This window comes from Marmota marmota, unplaced genomic scaffold (genome assembly GCF_001458135.2).
Source record: "Marmota marmota marmota unplaced genomic scaffold, marMar, whole genome shotgun sequence".
NCBI classification, from domain to species: domain Eukaryota; kingdom Metazoa; phylum Chordata; class Mammalia; order Rodentia; family Sciuridae; genus Marmota; species Marmota marmota.
The window spans coordinates 26,124,746-26,140,700 of NW_026000026.1; the positions used below are offsets into that span (position 1 = coordinate 26,124,746).

General features: G+C 40.9%; 1 protein-coding gene across 1 annotated transcript; it reads left to right on the plus strand.

Moving 5' to 3' along the window:
- The first annotated feature begins 4,566 nt into the window (after window positions 1–4,566).
- On the plus strand, window positions 4,567–7,452 carry Defb129 (defensin beta 129). The gene is made up of 2 exons (XM_015485365.1): window positions 4,567–4,624; window positions 7,037–7,452. The coding sequence occupies exons 1-2, from the start codon at window positions 4,567–4,569 to the stop codon at window positions 7,450–7,452; spliced, it is 474 nt and encodes a 157-aa protein (XP_015340851.1).
- Window positions 7,453–15,955: the final 8,503 nt, after the last annotated feature.

Sequence of the window (15,955 nt, forward strand, 5' to 3'; positions counted from 1 at the left end):
GTGGGGTTCTAATGAAAATCAGAGGGAGATCAGTGAAACAGAGGAAAGGGATCACAGGCTGGAAGGAAGGGCGTCGGGGGCAAGTGCTGGGGAGTGCTATCGGCCACATTGTGCTGTTATATGATGTGTGTGTGTGAATACCTAATAACAAATCCCATCATCATGTAAACTATAAATCACTAATTTAAAATGTGGAAAGAAAAAATGTCATTTTTATTTACAAATATTCTTAATAAAGCCAAAAAATTACTGAAAAATTTTATTGAATCCCTTGAGCAAATGTCTTTTTAATGTTAAATAAATTAAAGAGGAAACCAGGCTCAAAGAATTCCTGAGCAGACAAAGCCAGTAAGACCTCAGATTCAGCAAAAGCGAGAAGCTAAGCAACACAGTGGACCCTGTCTCTAAATGAAATACAAAATAGGGCTGGGACGCGGCTCAGTGGCCAAGTGCCCTTGAGTTCAATCCCTAGTACCAAAAAAAAGAAGAAGAAGAAAGAAAAGAAAAGAAATCAAGAAAATAAATAAATATTAAATAAATAAATAAATATTAAAAGTGGAATAAATGGAAAAAACAAAGTAAATAATAGAGGGCTGGGCTCAGTGGTGGAGCACTCGCTTCGCACATGTGAAGCACTGGGTTTGATCCACAGCGCCACATAAAATAAATTTTAAAAATAAATAAACAAAAGTATTGTGTCCCTCTACAACCAAAAATATATATATATTTTTAAATTTTTATTATTTTTAACTTTTTTTTTTAGAGGAGAGAGAGAGAGAGAGAGAGAGAGAGAGAGAATTTTTTTTTTAATGTTTATTTTAGTTCTCGGCGGACACAACATCTTTGTATGTGGTGCTGAGGATCGAACCCGGGTCACATGCATGCCAGGCGAGCGCGCTACCGCTTGAGCCACATCCCCAGCCCCAGAAACATATTTTTTAATTAATTTTTTATTTATATATGACCAGAACTCATTACAATTCTTATTACACATATATTATTATTCATGTCTCTGGTTGTATACAAAGTATATTCACACCAATTCGTGTCTTCATACATGTACTTTGGATAATGATGTCCATCACATTCCACCAACATTTCTAACCCCGTGCCCCCTCCCTTCCCCTCCCACCCCTCTGCCCTATCTAGAGTTCCTCTATTCCTCCCATGATCCCTCTCCCTACCCCACTATGAATCAGCCTCCTTATATCAGAGAAAACATTTGGCCTTTGGTTTTTGGGGATTGGCTAACTTCACTTAGCATTATCTTCTCTAACTCCATCCATTTATCTGCAAGTGCCATGATTTTATTCCATTGAAAGAAACATATTTTTAAAAAGGCCAGGCATGGAACCACCATTGACCTGCTATCATACTATAGTGATAATTGCATACCCATGTTTATAGCAGTATAATTCACAGTAGCCAAATTACAGAACAAGCCTAGATGTCCATCAATGGATGAATGGATAAAGAAAATGTGGTCTATATAACACAGAGGAGTTTTATCCAAACATAAAGAAAAATGAAATTATGTGATTTGTAGGAAAATACGTGGAACTTAAGACCATTATGTTAAGCGAAGTAAATCAAACTCAGAAGGTCAAGGGTGGTACGATTTTTCTCATATGTGAAAACTATAGAGAGAAAAAGAAAAGGAAAGACAGGAAGAGATCTCATGAAAATCAAAGAGAGATCAGTAGAGAAAAGGGATGAGTGGGTGGGAGGTGGGGAGGAAGGGAGAAAGTGCTGGGGAGTGATATTGGCCAAATTATATTGTTATATTGTATGCATGAAGGAATATGCAATAACAAATCCCATCAGTATGTAGAACTATAATGCACCAATTAAAAAAAAACTGGAAAAAAAGAATATTACCTGAAAAAGAAAAGAAAAAAAGTGGGAAGAGAAGAAGATGAAACCAGACCATAAAATGATCGATAAAAATCAAACATATAATAAGGAGGGCTAACAAAACCCACAGCTGGAAAGACCAACTACATGAATAAAATGACCAAGAAAAAGTAGAAAACACGTTATTCAAATGAGGTATAAAATATGTGGTCATCTCTCCAACTGTGCAGATGCCAAAAAGATCAAAGAAAATATTGTAAGCAACTTTGTGGCAAAAATTAAATGCAGAAGAAATAAACAATTACTTAAATAATCCACAAAGAATTTGAAAATCCGAGAAATTAAATCCTTAAATTCATTTGAGGTTTTCTGCTACAACATTCCAATAATGATTACTAGCTCTATGGGTTTCAAGAGACAGTTATAGTAGGGATAGCAAAATACTCTTTGTGTGTGTGTGTGTGTGTGTGTGGTATAGGGGACTGAACTCTGTCACTAAATTGCTGGGACTGGCGTTAAATTTGCCATCCTCCTGCCTCAGCCTCCCAAAGAGCTTGGATTATAGCCATGCACCACCTGCCCGGCATCTTATTCTTATAACTACAGTGGTGTGTTCTTGAAGTTAATCCCCTTCCTTCCTGATTATAAAAGAAGTAGCAGATTCTACGTTGGGCCAATGTGCTAAAATTGTTTTGGCAGTCATTCTGGCCTACCAATCCTTGAGTCAGCTTCTAGGAGAGTTTTAAGCACTAATTCTACATATTAAAAATGTTTCTGAAACCAAGCACAGTGGTGCATGCCTATAATCCCTGCGGCTTGGGAAGCTCAAGAAGGAGGATGGTGAGTTCAAGGCCAGCCTCAGAAATTTAGCAAAGTCCTAAGCAACTTAGCAAGACCCTGTCTCTAAATAAAATATTAAAAGAACTGAGGAATAAATAAAAATTTTTTTAAAAAAAGGGCTGGGGATGTAGCTCAGAGATTGAGTGCCCCTCTTTTCAATCCACAGTACCCAAAAAAAAAAAAATTCTGTTTTAAATAGCTAGTGTTTTTGGTTTCCTGCAATTAAATACCATTACATATAGGAGCACCTTGCACATGCACATATTTATCTTTTTTTAAATTTTTTAGGTGGACACAATATCTTTATTTTTATTTTTATATGGTGTTGAGAATTGAGCCCAGTGTCTCACGCATGCTAGGGGAGCACGCTACCACTTGAGCCACATCCCCAGCCCCACATATTTATCTTTTTATGGAATCATTCTATACAATTGATTAATTCATCCCATATACATATGGAACATACCTAATTTTTCATAACTTCACAATTTCTTTTTTGAACACAATACCTTTATTTTATTTATCTTATTTTTATGTGGTACCAGGGATCAAACCCAGCGCCTCATGCATGATAGGCAAGCACTCTACCACTGAGCCACAACCCCAGCCCATAACTTCACATTTTTTTAAATTTTTTTTTAGTTGTAGATGGACACAATATCTTTATTTATTTATTTTTATGTGGTGCTGAGGATCGAACCCAGTGCCTCACATGTGCAAGGCAAGCACTCTACCACTAAGCTACAGCCCCAACCCCATAACTTCACAATTTTTATTAACTCTGTCCCATGACTGAGCTTCCCTTCTTACTGGCCCCCTCAATAGTCATATTGCTTGTGGACTGGCCAGACCTGCTGGGGTAATCAATGTTACGTATCTTAAGACACCAGAGACCAATGAAAATGTGATATTCAAGACTAACTGGTCCGACAGGACTAATTCTAGCTATTGGTGTCCAGACAAGAAAATATATCTTAGCTTGATTATTTTGTCTTGTTCACAGGAGAAAAATGGAGATTTTATAACTTGAAAGTTCATTAGATGAACTGTTTTTTTTTTTTTTAAAAAAAAGCGTAGCTTAAACAAAAGAATTTTTGGAAAGATGCTATGATAGCTCATGAAGTCCTAGGGAGAGTTGAACTTTAAGAGGTGAGGAACCACCTTGGGACTTGGGACTGGAGCTATTGGGACTTGAGCAATTAATGACATTTGGAGTCAATTCATTATTTGAATTTCATAGGAAAAAAAAGTTAAAAATTAACAGAGGAAAGCACCTGATTGGTGGGCTTGATTCTACTGTTCTCCTTAGATCATTCAACCCAGGAATCAGGGGCAGCATCCTATATAACTGCTGCTTCCTGGGGATGTGGAAATCATCGTAATCTCAAAAGCTAAAATCATGCCCAGGGCTGCCTCCCAAAAACTTACTCAACCAACTTGCACTGAGTTTGTCTGTTGACCGGGACCCATACTGGCCACTGGAGATGACCGAGCAAACCCTTCTCTGGCCTCTCCCAGCTCTTAGGATTTCCACACCCTGCGGGCCTGAGCCCTAACTGAGCCAAATCAAATATATCTCTTGCCCGGTTCCAACATAAGAAGGAGAAGGGCAGAGAGTTTGCTCTTTGTCTCCTGTCTTAGATATCTGTGTCGTACCCTCACCCCATCCCCCCGGGATGAAGCACAGGAATGTAGAGAGATGTTCAGGAAAAATTTATCAGAGTCCAGACAAAACACAACCACCACAAGCAGCAGGCACACCTGCCTTGGCTACGCTTCAATGCTCATGGCCCAGGGCCACGCGGAGGCCCATAAAGGCTGGAGCTTGGGAACACCAACCCAGACCTAAGCCTTCCTCTCTGGCATCCGGCCATGAAGCTCCTCTTTCCTATCTTTGCCAGCCTCATGCTACAGTACCAGGTGAATACAGGTAATGTGGGCGCCTGGGTTTAAGAGGAGTGGGTGAGCAGAAGCAGGGGTTTGGCTGCTTACGATGGTAGAACCCAAAGAGATGCTGAATGATGATGTCCCCAAAGAGATGGCCGAAGAGCTGACCTGCAGCCCCAGCCATGCCCCATCTCCATCTCCAGCCCAGCTGCCCCAACCTCAGACTGTGTCTGATGGAGACACCAGGGAGCTACAGGGAAAGCGGGGTGTTTCCGGTGTATTTGGAAACTGCAATCTATAATGCTGCCTTCCTGCCCTCTATAGATCCGTCACCCTCCGACTCTACCTCATTCCAGCTCTATTTCCAATTTAAACTCTCTCTTGAAGAAAGTGTTCCAGTTTGTACCTTGGTGCTGGAAGGAAGAAGCCCTTTCCTTTGGGCTCCAAAATGTCTCCTTTAGATTTAGAAATGAGTCTGTGTTCTCCATCTCAACACGTTCAGGTTTTTAGAGTCTTATCCCTTCTCTCAGCCTTTGGAAATACTCAAAGCATCCCCAGGACATCGAGAAACACATTATGGGCAAAAGACTGAACCAGAAGATTGAATGTTGTTTTTGAAAAAGCACAGCGACTTGTTTCAGAATACAGCTCACAGTGAGTCAGGGGAGGAGAGCATCAGAGCCAAAGATGTTCCCAGAGTTTGTATTTGGGGACTCAGGGGAAAGGATAGCACCATAGACAGATACAGCCATGTCATCCTAGATGAAGTTACTTGGCCACTTTGAGCTTCGAAATCCACATGAGTATATGGGGTTCATCAATGCAGTTGCTTCCAATCCAAGAATTGTTTTGGTTTTGCACTTGGTGAGAGAATGAGGAGGAAATGTGTGAGAACATCCCTTGGACATTATCTGATGCTAAATAAATTATTTCCAATGTATGTAAAATTTGTTGGATTGATAAAACGAGTGACGGAAGAAAGGAAAGCTGTCTCGATGAGAAGTTGGGATGCGACAATCATCTATCAGGTGAAGACGCATTAGTGAGCTTAGTGGAGATTTAAACCATAGATAACAACACTGGAGTTGTTATCCATGTGGATATGGAGAGGAGGGCCAGGCTCGATAATGAGTAAAACCTCCAAGAGACAGTGTTCAGAGAGGCTGAAATGATAGAACACCATGCCCCAGGATCCACAGATCTGGTGATTGTCAAAGGCAGAGGGGCATTTCTTTTTTATATATAACTTTATTTATTTATTTATATGTGGTGCTGGGGATTGAATCCAGGGCCTCGCACTTGCAAAGCCAGTGCTCTACCGCTGAGCCATAACCCCATCCCCAGAGGGGCATTTCTTGAGCCATGTTCCCAGCCTTTTTTATTTTTTATTCTGAGACAGGGTCTCACTATGTTGCTTAGGGCCTCACCAAGTTTCTGAGGCTGGCCTTGAACTTGCAATCTTCCTGTCTTGGTCTCCCAAGCCCCTGGGATTACAAGTGTATGTCACCACACCCAGCCAGAAGACAGCATTCCTGAAAGTCCTGTTGATAATCTTTTTAAATTCTTTGCTTGGTTTAGTTCATCTGACATAACATCCTCCAGTCTCCATCCGTTTTACTGGAAATGACAGGATTTCCTTCTTACTTACGGCCACACAGAAAGACGAGTACCACATGTTCTCTCTCACATGTGGAAATTAAAAAAAAAAAAAAAAAAACCCACCTGAATATAGAACCGTGATTACTAGAGATTGGGAAGAGAAGGAGGTGGAATAAAGGGAGGCTGGGTTTGATCAGAGGACACTGTTTGCATGTATTGAGATATTACACTGAACCCCATTCATACGTACAATTAATACATGTTAATCAGAAATATTTTTTTAACTTTAAAAATCCTTTCTTAGATTAGTTTTATGAGAGATTTTACTTTCATTGGTATTTCAGAGAGTGGCTGCACAGTGTCTAAGATGCTAAGTTGGAGGTTAAAATTGCTATTATAAAAGCAAATATTTGGGCTCCCTCTTCTTCTTTCCCCTTTTTTTAAAGTTACTCAAGGACCAGGCATGGTGGTGCATACTTGTAATCCCAGAGGCTCAGGATGCTGAGGTGGGAGGATCACAAGTTCAAAGCCAGCCTCAGAGATTTAGTGAGACCCTGTCCCAAAATACAAAGGGCTAGGGATGTGGCTCAGTGGTAAAGTACCTCTGGGTTCAATCCTGGGTACAAAAAAATAAATAAAGTTACTCAAGGAAGAGAGACTAAATCAAAGGTTTATTTTGGATTCCAGAGGTGGACAGAGGTTCTCTTGGCCTACCCAGGTGACTCCACCAACATCCCTAAACTCTACACATAAAGCCAACAAACTCCCTCTGACTCTATCCATCTCCTTCCAGTGGTTTGAACAGCATCTCTACTCATTAACCTTGGCTGCATGGTTTTCTCTCTTCCTTGTGCAGAACTTTGGAATACGCCAAAATGCTTAATGAGTTTTGGAAAATCCAAGAGCTCCTGCAACGAAGATGAAAAAGAAGTTCAGAAATGCAAGAAGAAAAAATGTTGCATTGGACCCAAAGTGATCAAACTGATAACCATGTACCTGCGACACGAAATACCCCATATACCTGAGATAGAAAACGAAACGGTGCTAATTGGTCACATAGATCCTAAGGTAAAACAAAACAAATATATTTTATCAGTTCCCCTGGATATCGAAAGCACCATCGTTTTCCCCAATAACAACTCTGTCATCGTCTACAGTACCACCCCTGTGCTCCCCACAGGATACACCATTCACACTGCTACTCCTACCGAGAGAGAGACTCAACAAACCATAGGGTCTGTTGATGCCTCTCCTCCACCAGAACCACCCTAGACCCTACCGATAGCACCCCCAGGGCTGGAGGAAGCAGATTCCCCTAACACATCAAGTTCTATTTCCGCAATCTATAAAATAACATGTATAACTGCTTCCTCTGTCATCAGTCATTCAATAAACACTGTGTACGCACCAATAGCTTTAGGAATGTTATCATTCTCACAGGAGCCTCAGAGGGGAGGGAGTGCAGGAAAAGGATGGAATTTGAAGTTTACATGACCAGGAAGAAGCAAGCACTCGAATGGTTACATAATAGAACCAGGTTTGGCCCAGGTCAAACCTCCTGTAATCGTAACTGATGCACAAAGAACGACACATCTGGATAAATTGGGACGTCTGTACCCCTGACGATCAAGGACATAGTCGTATCCATCACATCCCAAAGTTTACTTGTGCCCCTACTTAGTGTGGTTTTCATTCGGAGGGGTGGCTCATGTGATTGTTTTCATAGTCACCAAACCCGGGGGCTGCCAATGCCACAGTGTACTATTAATGATCCCAAAGACAGAACTGGACAGAATCAACAGAGAGGTTTCAGACATTTTATTACTCACCCACTCTTTGGAGGCAGCAGTCCAGGATATACTGGAGGGCCACCCACACCTTCAAGCAGGGGCAATATACGGCAGAGGGTGCCTGCCCTGCGCCGGTGGATTTCCTCAGATGTTTTTATGAGCACATTCCCTTATTTTACAATCAGTATCGCTCTGTTTACATCCTCTCCTGAAGACTCGAGATAAGCAATCGGGCATGGGTGGCGCAACTTGTAATCTCAGAGGCTTGGGAGGCTGAGGCAAGAGGATGGCAAGTTCAAAGCCAGCTTCAGCAACTTAGTGAGACCCTGTCTCAAAATAAAAAATAAAAAATGGGCTGGAGACGTGGCTCAGTGTTTGAGCTCCCCTGGACGTAATCCCTGGTACAAAGAAAAAAGAAAGACTGAAGATAAGGGAAGCCAAAACTCCATTTTTTTTTTCATTATCACATTCTTTAGAGTCCTTCTTCTCTCTCTGGCTTTCCCAGGCACTGATCAGTGTTTAACCCAATAGTAGTGATCATCTAACCTGAGATCTACCCTCTTCTGTGAAGAAGAGCATACAATACCTTATTATTAAGCACAGGCACTATGTTGTGCTGCAGATCACTAAAAGTTATTCATCTAGCATAACTGAAACCTGAGACCCCTTGAATAACTCCTCATTTCCTCCACTCCCCAACCCTGGCAATCGTGAATACTCTGTTTCTAATGAGGCTCAACTATTAGAGGTAACCCACGTAGGCAGAACCATGCAGTATTTATCCTTCTGTGACTGGCTTATTTCACTTACAAAATGTCCTCAAGATTTGCAAATAGCAAGATTTGCCTCTTTTTTTAAAGCAGAACAATGGCCATGGTATTCCTTTATCATTCATCTGCCGATGACCACTCAAATCGTTTCCATATTTTGACTAGTTGAACAATGTTGTAATAAACATAGGAACATGAATGTTTCTTTGAGATCCTGGTTTAACTCCCTTTGTATGTATACCCAGAATTGAAATTGCCAGATAATATCATATAGTAGTCCTATTTCTAGTTTTTTTAAACTCTTGTATTGTTTTATATTCTCATTAGCAGTGTATTAGAGTCTCAGTTATTTCACATCCTCATCAATATGGAGAGGGAGGGTTACAGTTTTTTTTCTCTTTCTATATTTTTTTTATTAGTGCATTATAATTGTACATAATTATGGGGTTTGTTGTTACATATTCATACATGCACACAATATCTATCTTGAATTTTTTGAGCAAATGCCATACTGTTTTCTGTACAAAGTGCACCATTTTACTATCCCATCAACAGTATATAGGAGTTATAATTTCCTTTGTTTTTTTTTTTTGGCACTGAGAATTGAACCCAGGAGCTATTAACCACAGAGCCACATTCCCAGCCCTTTTTATATTTTATTTAAAGACAGGGTATTGCTAAGTTGCTTAGAGCCTCACTAAGTTGCTAAGGCTGGTTTTAAACTCATGATCCTCCTACCTCAGCCTTCCAAGCCACTGGGATTACAGGCGAGCGTCACCAGGCCCAGCCAAGGAGTTCTAATTTCTTGACATCCTCTCCAGTACTTTTTATCTCTTATGGGGTTTGGGGGGGTTATTAATTTATTTTTAAGTTATCAAGTGAAATTTATGTATTTCTGTGCACAATAGAATATTTTGAGGTACGTATTCATTGGAGAATGGCTAACTCTGGCTAGTTAACATATACATTAGCACACACACTTTTCTGTCGTGAGAACACTTTGCATCCACCCTCAGCATTTTTCAAGAATACATTTTTCAAGAATTAACAACCTCAGTGGCTAAGGACCCCTGGGTTCAATCCCAGGTACCAAAAAGTAAATAAATAGATGGAATACATTATTATCGACAGTCATCAAGTGGTACCACAGATCTTTTGAACTTACTCCTCCTGTCTCACCAAAATTTTTTCACCTTTGACACAACATCTCCTTCACACTCCCTCCCTGCCATGTCAGCCCCGAGAAACCCTCACTACTTCTGTGGGATCCAATTTTTAGATTTCACATGAGAGTAAGATCATGCAACTCTTGGTTTCATTGATTTTTTCTGTTGCTCTTATTTTGTTTCATTTATTTCTGCTCTGATCTTGCTATTTCTTTCCTTCTACTAATTTGGCTTTAGTTATTTGTTTGTTCTTGTTTTTCTCTTCCTAAAGGCATAATTTCAGGTTCTTATTTGAGATCTTTCTTCTTCTTCTTTCATTTTTTTTTTTTTTTTGTACCCAGGGTTGAACCCAGAAGCACTTTACCACTGAGCCACATCCCCAGCCCTTTGTATTTTGAGGCAGGGTCTCACTAAGTTGCTGAGGCTGGCTTTGAACTTGCGATCCTCCTGAGCCACTGGGTTTATAGGCCTGTGCCACCGCACCCACGCCTGGCTGTTCTTTTTTGATGTAGGCACCGATTGCTATAGACGTCCCTTTTAGTCCTGTTTTGCTGTATCCTATAGGCTTTGGCATATTTTTGTTTCCATTTTCATTTGCCTCAAGAAATCTTCATTGGCCTTCTAATTTCTTCATTGACCCCTCGGTGGTTCAGGAACACGTTATTTAATTTTCATGTATTTGAGAATTTTCCAAAGGTTCCACCATCACTGATGTCTAATTTATACCATTATTGTCAGCAAAGATAACAGGATATGATTTCAATCTTCTTAAATTTGTTAATACTTAATTTGTAGCCTAACCTATGAGAACATTCCAAATGGTGATAAGAAGACTATGTACTCTGTAGCTGTTGGTACTATTATTAAGTAAGATAAGGGTTACCTGAACAAACATTAAGATACTGCACCAGTTCATCTAAAAATGGAGACAGCTAAGTTAACAGGAGAGTAGTGCCTACTGCATAGATACTCTGGACAAAGGGATGATTCACCTCTTGGGTGGAAAAGACAGGGCAGCAGGAGATGTCTTCATGCTACTCAGAATGGCATGTGATATGTTTGTGAGTTATTTATTTCTGGAGTTTTACATTTACTATGAGACCACAGTTGACTACTATACCAACTACTTTCTCTTCACAATCACCATATTGTAGACCTGTGCCATAGTCTGTGGATCCAAATTGTGGCAAAAATTAAAACAAAATGATGACCGTGTGCTGTAGTCTCTACTAAGTTGAAAAATAAATGGCTTAAGAACCACGACTAGTTATCATTGATACTGCTGACTTTGCTTCCTCTTGTGAGTGGGTCTCAGCAAAGAGAGGAAACAGGATTCCCTGGGCTTCATGGTCTACGTCCTCCCTCCCAGATCTCAACATCTGAGCCCAGTCCTAGAAGTGAACATGTGATGGTGCCCTGTTTGATGAGAACAGATCACCTTGGATCTAGAGATTCCATGACTCTGTGACAAAGAACCTCTGGTAATTCTGAGTTCCACACCTTAGTTCAATAAATAGAGGTTTGATTCAAAGGTAACCCAATAAATTCATAAATGCTCTATGACCAAGAAGTATTAAAGCAAGAATAGCAACGTGGAGGAAGATATCTAGAAAAGGCAATAGTAATAATGACAATATTTAAGGGTTATAAAGCAGTCAGGTGTGGTGGCACACACCTGTAATCCCAGTGGCTTGGGAGGTTGAGGCAGGAGGATCACAAGTTCAAAGCCAACCTCAGCAACAGCAAGTGTAATGCCAGATTCGCGGGACTTCAATAGACCTCCAGGAGGCAAATCCGATGCAATCACACAAGAGTCTTTATTGCAAGCTCCAGCCTGGACTCACAACCATTCCTAATGCAGCGGTCCGTGGGAAAGTCAAACAATAAGTCTTTTTTTTTTTAATGCCGCAGTCCGGCTGCAGCAAAATAACGGGGGGGGGTGACGAATAACTTGTGTACGTTGATACAGCAGGAGTGGAAGCCGTTTATTGTAGGACAAGAGTGGTATATATACATTCCACACAGCTTATCTTAATTAGCATAAACTAGATACATCAGTCAACCAATAAGGAATCTCCACACTTAATGGCTCGCTGGCGTTACTTCACAAACCACTCCCTCTGGCAAAATGCCAGGCGCCATCCAGACTTGTTTACAGACTCTAACATTTTAATATTAATTTTTTTAGATGTAGATGGACACAATACAATTGCCTTTATTTTTATGTGGTGCTGAGGATCGAACCTGGGTCCCGCCTGTGCTAGGTGAGCGCTCTACTGCTGAGCCACAATCCCACCCCCAAACAACAAGTCTTAACATTGATTAGCACATTCAATGGCGGGAACAAGTTGGGTAGAGGTGATTGGCTAGTACAAGAGGGGGATTCGTTTGAACTGATTGGTTTAAGCCACGAAGGGTGTACGTGCTGAACTACATGGTTTCCCAACATGTTATCAACCACCATAAACTACTGGGGGGGTCATCTGGCATCCCAGGTATTCTCCCTGTCTCATGCTGATTGATGGTTGCTAGGGGGTTGCTATGGGTCCTCACCTAGCCTAACTGAGTCAGGGACACCTGGCGCTGCATATCTCTCCTGTTATTTGTAGACAACTCAGCAGGGTGGGTATGTGCCTAGGAGTGCTCTTTTTCCAAGGACAAGGGTCACGTCCCCTTCCTTAGGACAGGCCTTGAGGTAGAAGCTGCTGTTATTTATTTATTTTCAAAAATTGAGTCACATCAGTTTCTCACAAGGAACTAAGCAATTCAGTGAGACCCTGTCCCTAAATAAAATACATAAAGGGGCTGGGGATGTGGCTCAGTGGTTGAGTGCCCCTGAGTTCAATCCCCGGTACCCAAAAAAAAAAAAATGTTCTAAAGCAATTTTAAGAGCCAAGTATAAATATATTTTTTTTCTTAGATGTTGATGGACCTTTATTTTATTCATTTATTTATATGCCATGCTCAGAATTGAACCCAGTGCCTCATGCATGCTAGGCAAGAGCTCTACCACTGAACCACAACCCCAGCCCTGAGGACTTTGAAAATATTATCTCATCTAGTCCTTAAAACAATACTACACGCATTATATAAATAATATAACCAAGGTTCAAGTTAAATTGCTGAAGGTCACAGTAGTGGAAGCAGGATTTGACTCCACGTCTGACCAGTGTCAGAGCCCCTACATTGAACCTCTAGGTCTCCTTGACCCAATGGTAGCAAAACTGGCGCTGCATGTACTTAGTGCTGGTTACACAATAAAGGACCCACATGAATAACTTCATTTATACTTTAGCAACAGTTTCAAAGAAACTATAGAAGGCTTGACTTACATTTGTTGGTGACCCATTGTAAGAAGGAACGAATATGCCTATCTTAAAGGACTTCTAACCCTAGAGGAATGATAAAATGTGATGTATCATAAATTAGCAAATTTTCTATTGTTAGACACTTAGCTTTTCAAGTCTTATTATGAGTCATGCTAAGACAGAAGGACAACATTTACACCTTCATGAACTTGTTCTTTTATTCCATGCTTGTTATTTATGGGTCAAAGGGCAAGCGTGGTTCTGCTTAATTTGTTCTATTTAGGGAATATATATTGACAATTGCCCTCCCATTTATATTACAGCAGTTTAATCCCCCAGGAACAGGATAATCGTCCCTGTTTGGCTCATCCCTGCCAACAGTTGGCAAGTACAGAAAGTACATTTCAAACACCAGGTGCCAGTCTCCTGGCTTTCTGTGAGTGCTCAATTTATTCAGTAGCCAACTGGAAAGTCTGTCCAGAGCTTTCACCCTGATGGCAAAGATCTGGCTGACTGCCCAGCTTTTTATCTCATTTGAAATCCAATAAAGGTTGGGGCTCCAGGCAAATAGCAGATAGCTACTACCCCCTGTCCCCCCGCTGCATTGTCTCCAGACACACATCATCCTTCAGGCAGAAAGTTCTTGCCTCTGGCTTTTGCTTCTCTCTTGTTCCTGTTTTCAGGACCCACCAGGCCCCACCTCTCAGAGGTCCCCCTGAAACAGAGAACTCCCAGCTTCCTCATGCTGAGACCCGGCCCCAGCCCCCAGGAGGACCCCCAGGAGGCTAAAACTGACCTGTTCTCTGAAGCACGGTCTAGCTCAATCTCCCTGTGCATATCTCCTGGCTTCTGTTTCTACAACCTGGCAGCTTCTCCCCAGTTTGATCAAAGTGCATTAAATTTTTTATTATTATTATTATTTTTTTTTTTTTTTTTTTACATCTTTCACTTGTTTCCTGCAGGCAGGTGACTAGGTCCAGCCAGCTGGGATCCAGGCAGCTTCCCTGGCTTGGTTGCCATCGGCAACAGCACTTTTCACATCTCCACACAGGGACCCAAGCTTCCAACACAGGAACCCTGAGAGGACAAGCCACACCCAAGCAATAACAACAGGAATCTTACAAGCTCATGGAAGCAGAGTGGGATGGTGGTTGCCAAGGGCTAGGAGTTGGGGAAAATGAGTATGGTCAAGGATACAGAGTTTCGGTTGTACTAAATTAATAAGTTCAGATTTAGGGCATAGAGTAGTTAATAGTACTGTACTATATACTTGAAATCTGCTAAGAGAGCAGGTATTAACTGCTCTTGTCACAAAAAAAAAAAATAGTGACTTTTAAAGATCGTTAATGTTACTTAGCTTGATAATGGTGATCATTTCACAATATATCAAAACATCACATTGCACACCTTAAACATACACAATTCTTGTTTGTCAACTAAACCTCAATAGAACTAGAAAAAAAATAACTTCGATTAATGGAAACATATTAAATATGTTTAAAACTGGTAAAGAAAGGATCTCTCCTAGCTTTCTTGCAAAACCAGTCTCTCAGAGGAATCAAATTATTGAAGAGGGGGTTTTACTTTTCAGAAAAATTTTCAGCTAATGAGTAAGAAAGGAATGATAGAATTTTAAAAATCAGGGCTGGGGCTGGGGCTCAGCAGTAGAGCGCTTGCCTAGCATGTGTGAGGCACTGGGTTTGATTCTCAGCACCACATATAAATAAATAAAGTCCATTGACAACTAAAAAAATATTTAAAAAAAAAAGAAGTGAAAAAAATCACCATTTCATAACTTTTGATGAATTTAATGGATCTAGACAGTGCTCGTTAATAGTTGCCAAAATCTACTGCAAAAGGAACAATCGGACATGTGTACCTCTTGATAGAAATGGGGTACCAGAGAGGTCTCCACCAGAAGTCATCCTTAGAAGGATTACTTTCATCTTTCCTTCCTAAGCCTTTGATATCCTCTTCCTTTGACTGATGTTCTACTTCTAAGGAGAGTCCTCACCCACATAACCTAAATTCTGAGAGCCTCAGCTTTGGATTCACAGAGGTCAGATGGCCTTGTAACACCCCCTGTAGAACGGGCCACAGGAAGTGGGAATCCAGTAGGACAAAGCATGAAGGAAAACTCGGTTTCAGCTGCAGACTCAAGGCCTCCCTCCTCCCACATAAAAACCCTCCAGCCCCTGAACCCAGGGAGAGAGCCTGAAGGAGCTACCTGCTCTGTCTTCTTCATGGTGGGTCTTGAGGAAACCAGATTCCTTGCTACCAACACTCATCTCCCAAATATTGGTACTCAGATCACAGACATCTGACCCCCGAAAACACACCATCATCTTCAAAGACGTTTTCCTAAAAACCAGGGGGGAAAAAAAAGTCAAACCCTCAATAAACCAAGCCTCAAGCTCACCTGAAGATTGTTAAATACCACCACAGGGATTCAATCAGAAAATTCTGCAACACAGCACCATCCTTTGCCTCGTTCCGCCTAAAAATACAAACCAACATGAAGGGGAGTTAGTTTCCAAGTTCAGTTATTTTTTGAAAAGCCATCAGAAAAATGAGAGTCAATGAGATGGAATTTCTAAGGGCTGGGGTTGTGGCTCAGAGGTAGAGCGCTCGCCTCACATGTGAGAGACACTGGGTTAGATCCCCTCAGCACCACGTAAAAACAAAATATTGTGTCTACCTATAACTAAAAAAATGAATATATATATATATATATATATATA

Excerpts from the sequence above, each read along its gene's own strand:
- Defb129 (XM_015485365.1), top strand. The coding sequence starts at position 4,567 with ATGAAGCTCCTCTTTCCTATCTTTGCCAGCCTCATGCTACAGTACCAG. Across the intron at positions 4,625-7,036 it reads ACAGTACCAGGTGAATACAG|AACTTTGGAATACGCCAAAA; the intron begins GTAATGTGGGCG and ends TTCCTTGTGCAG.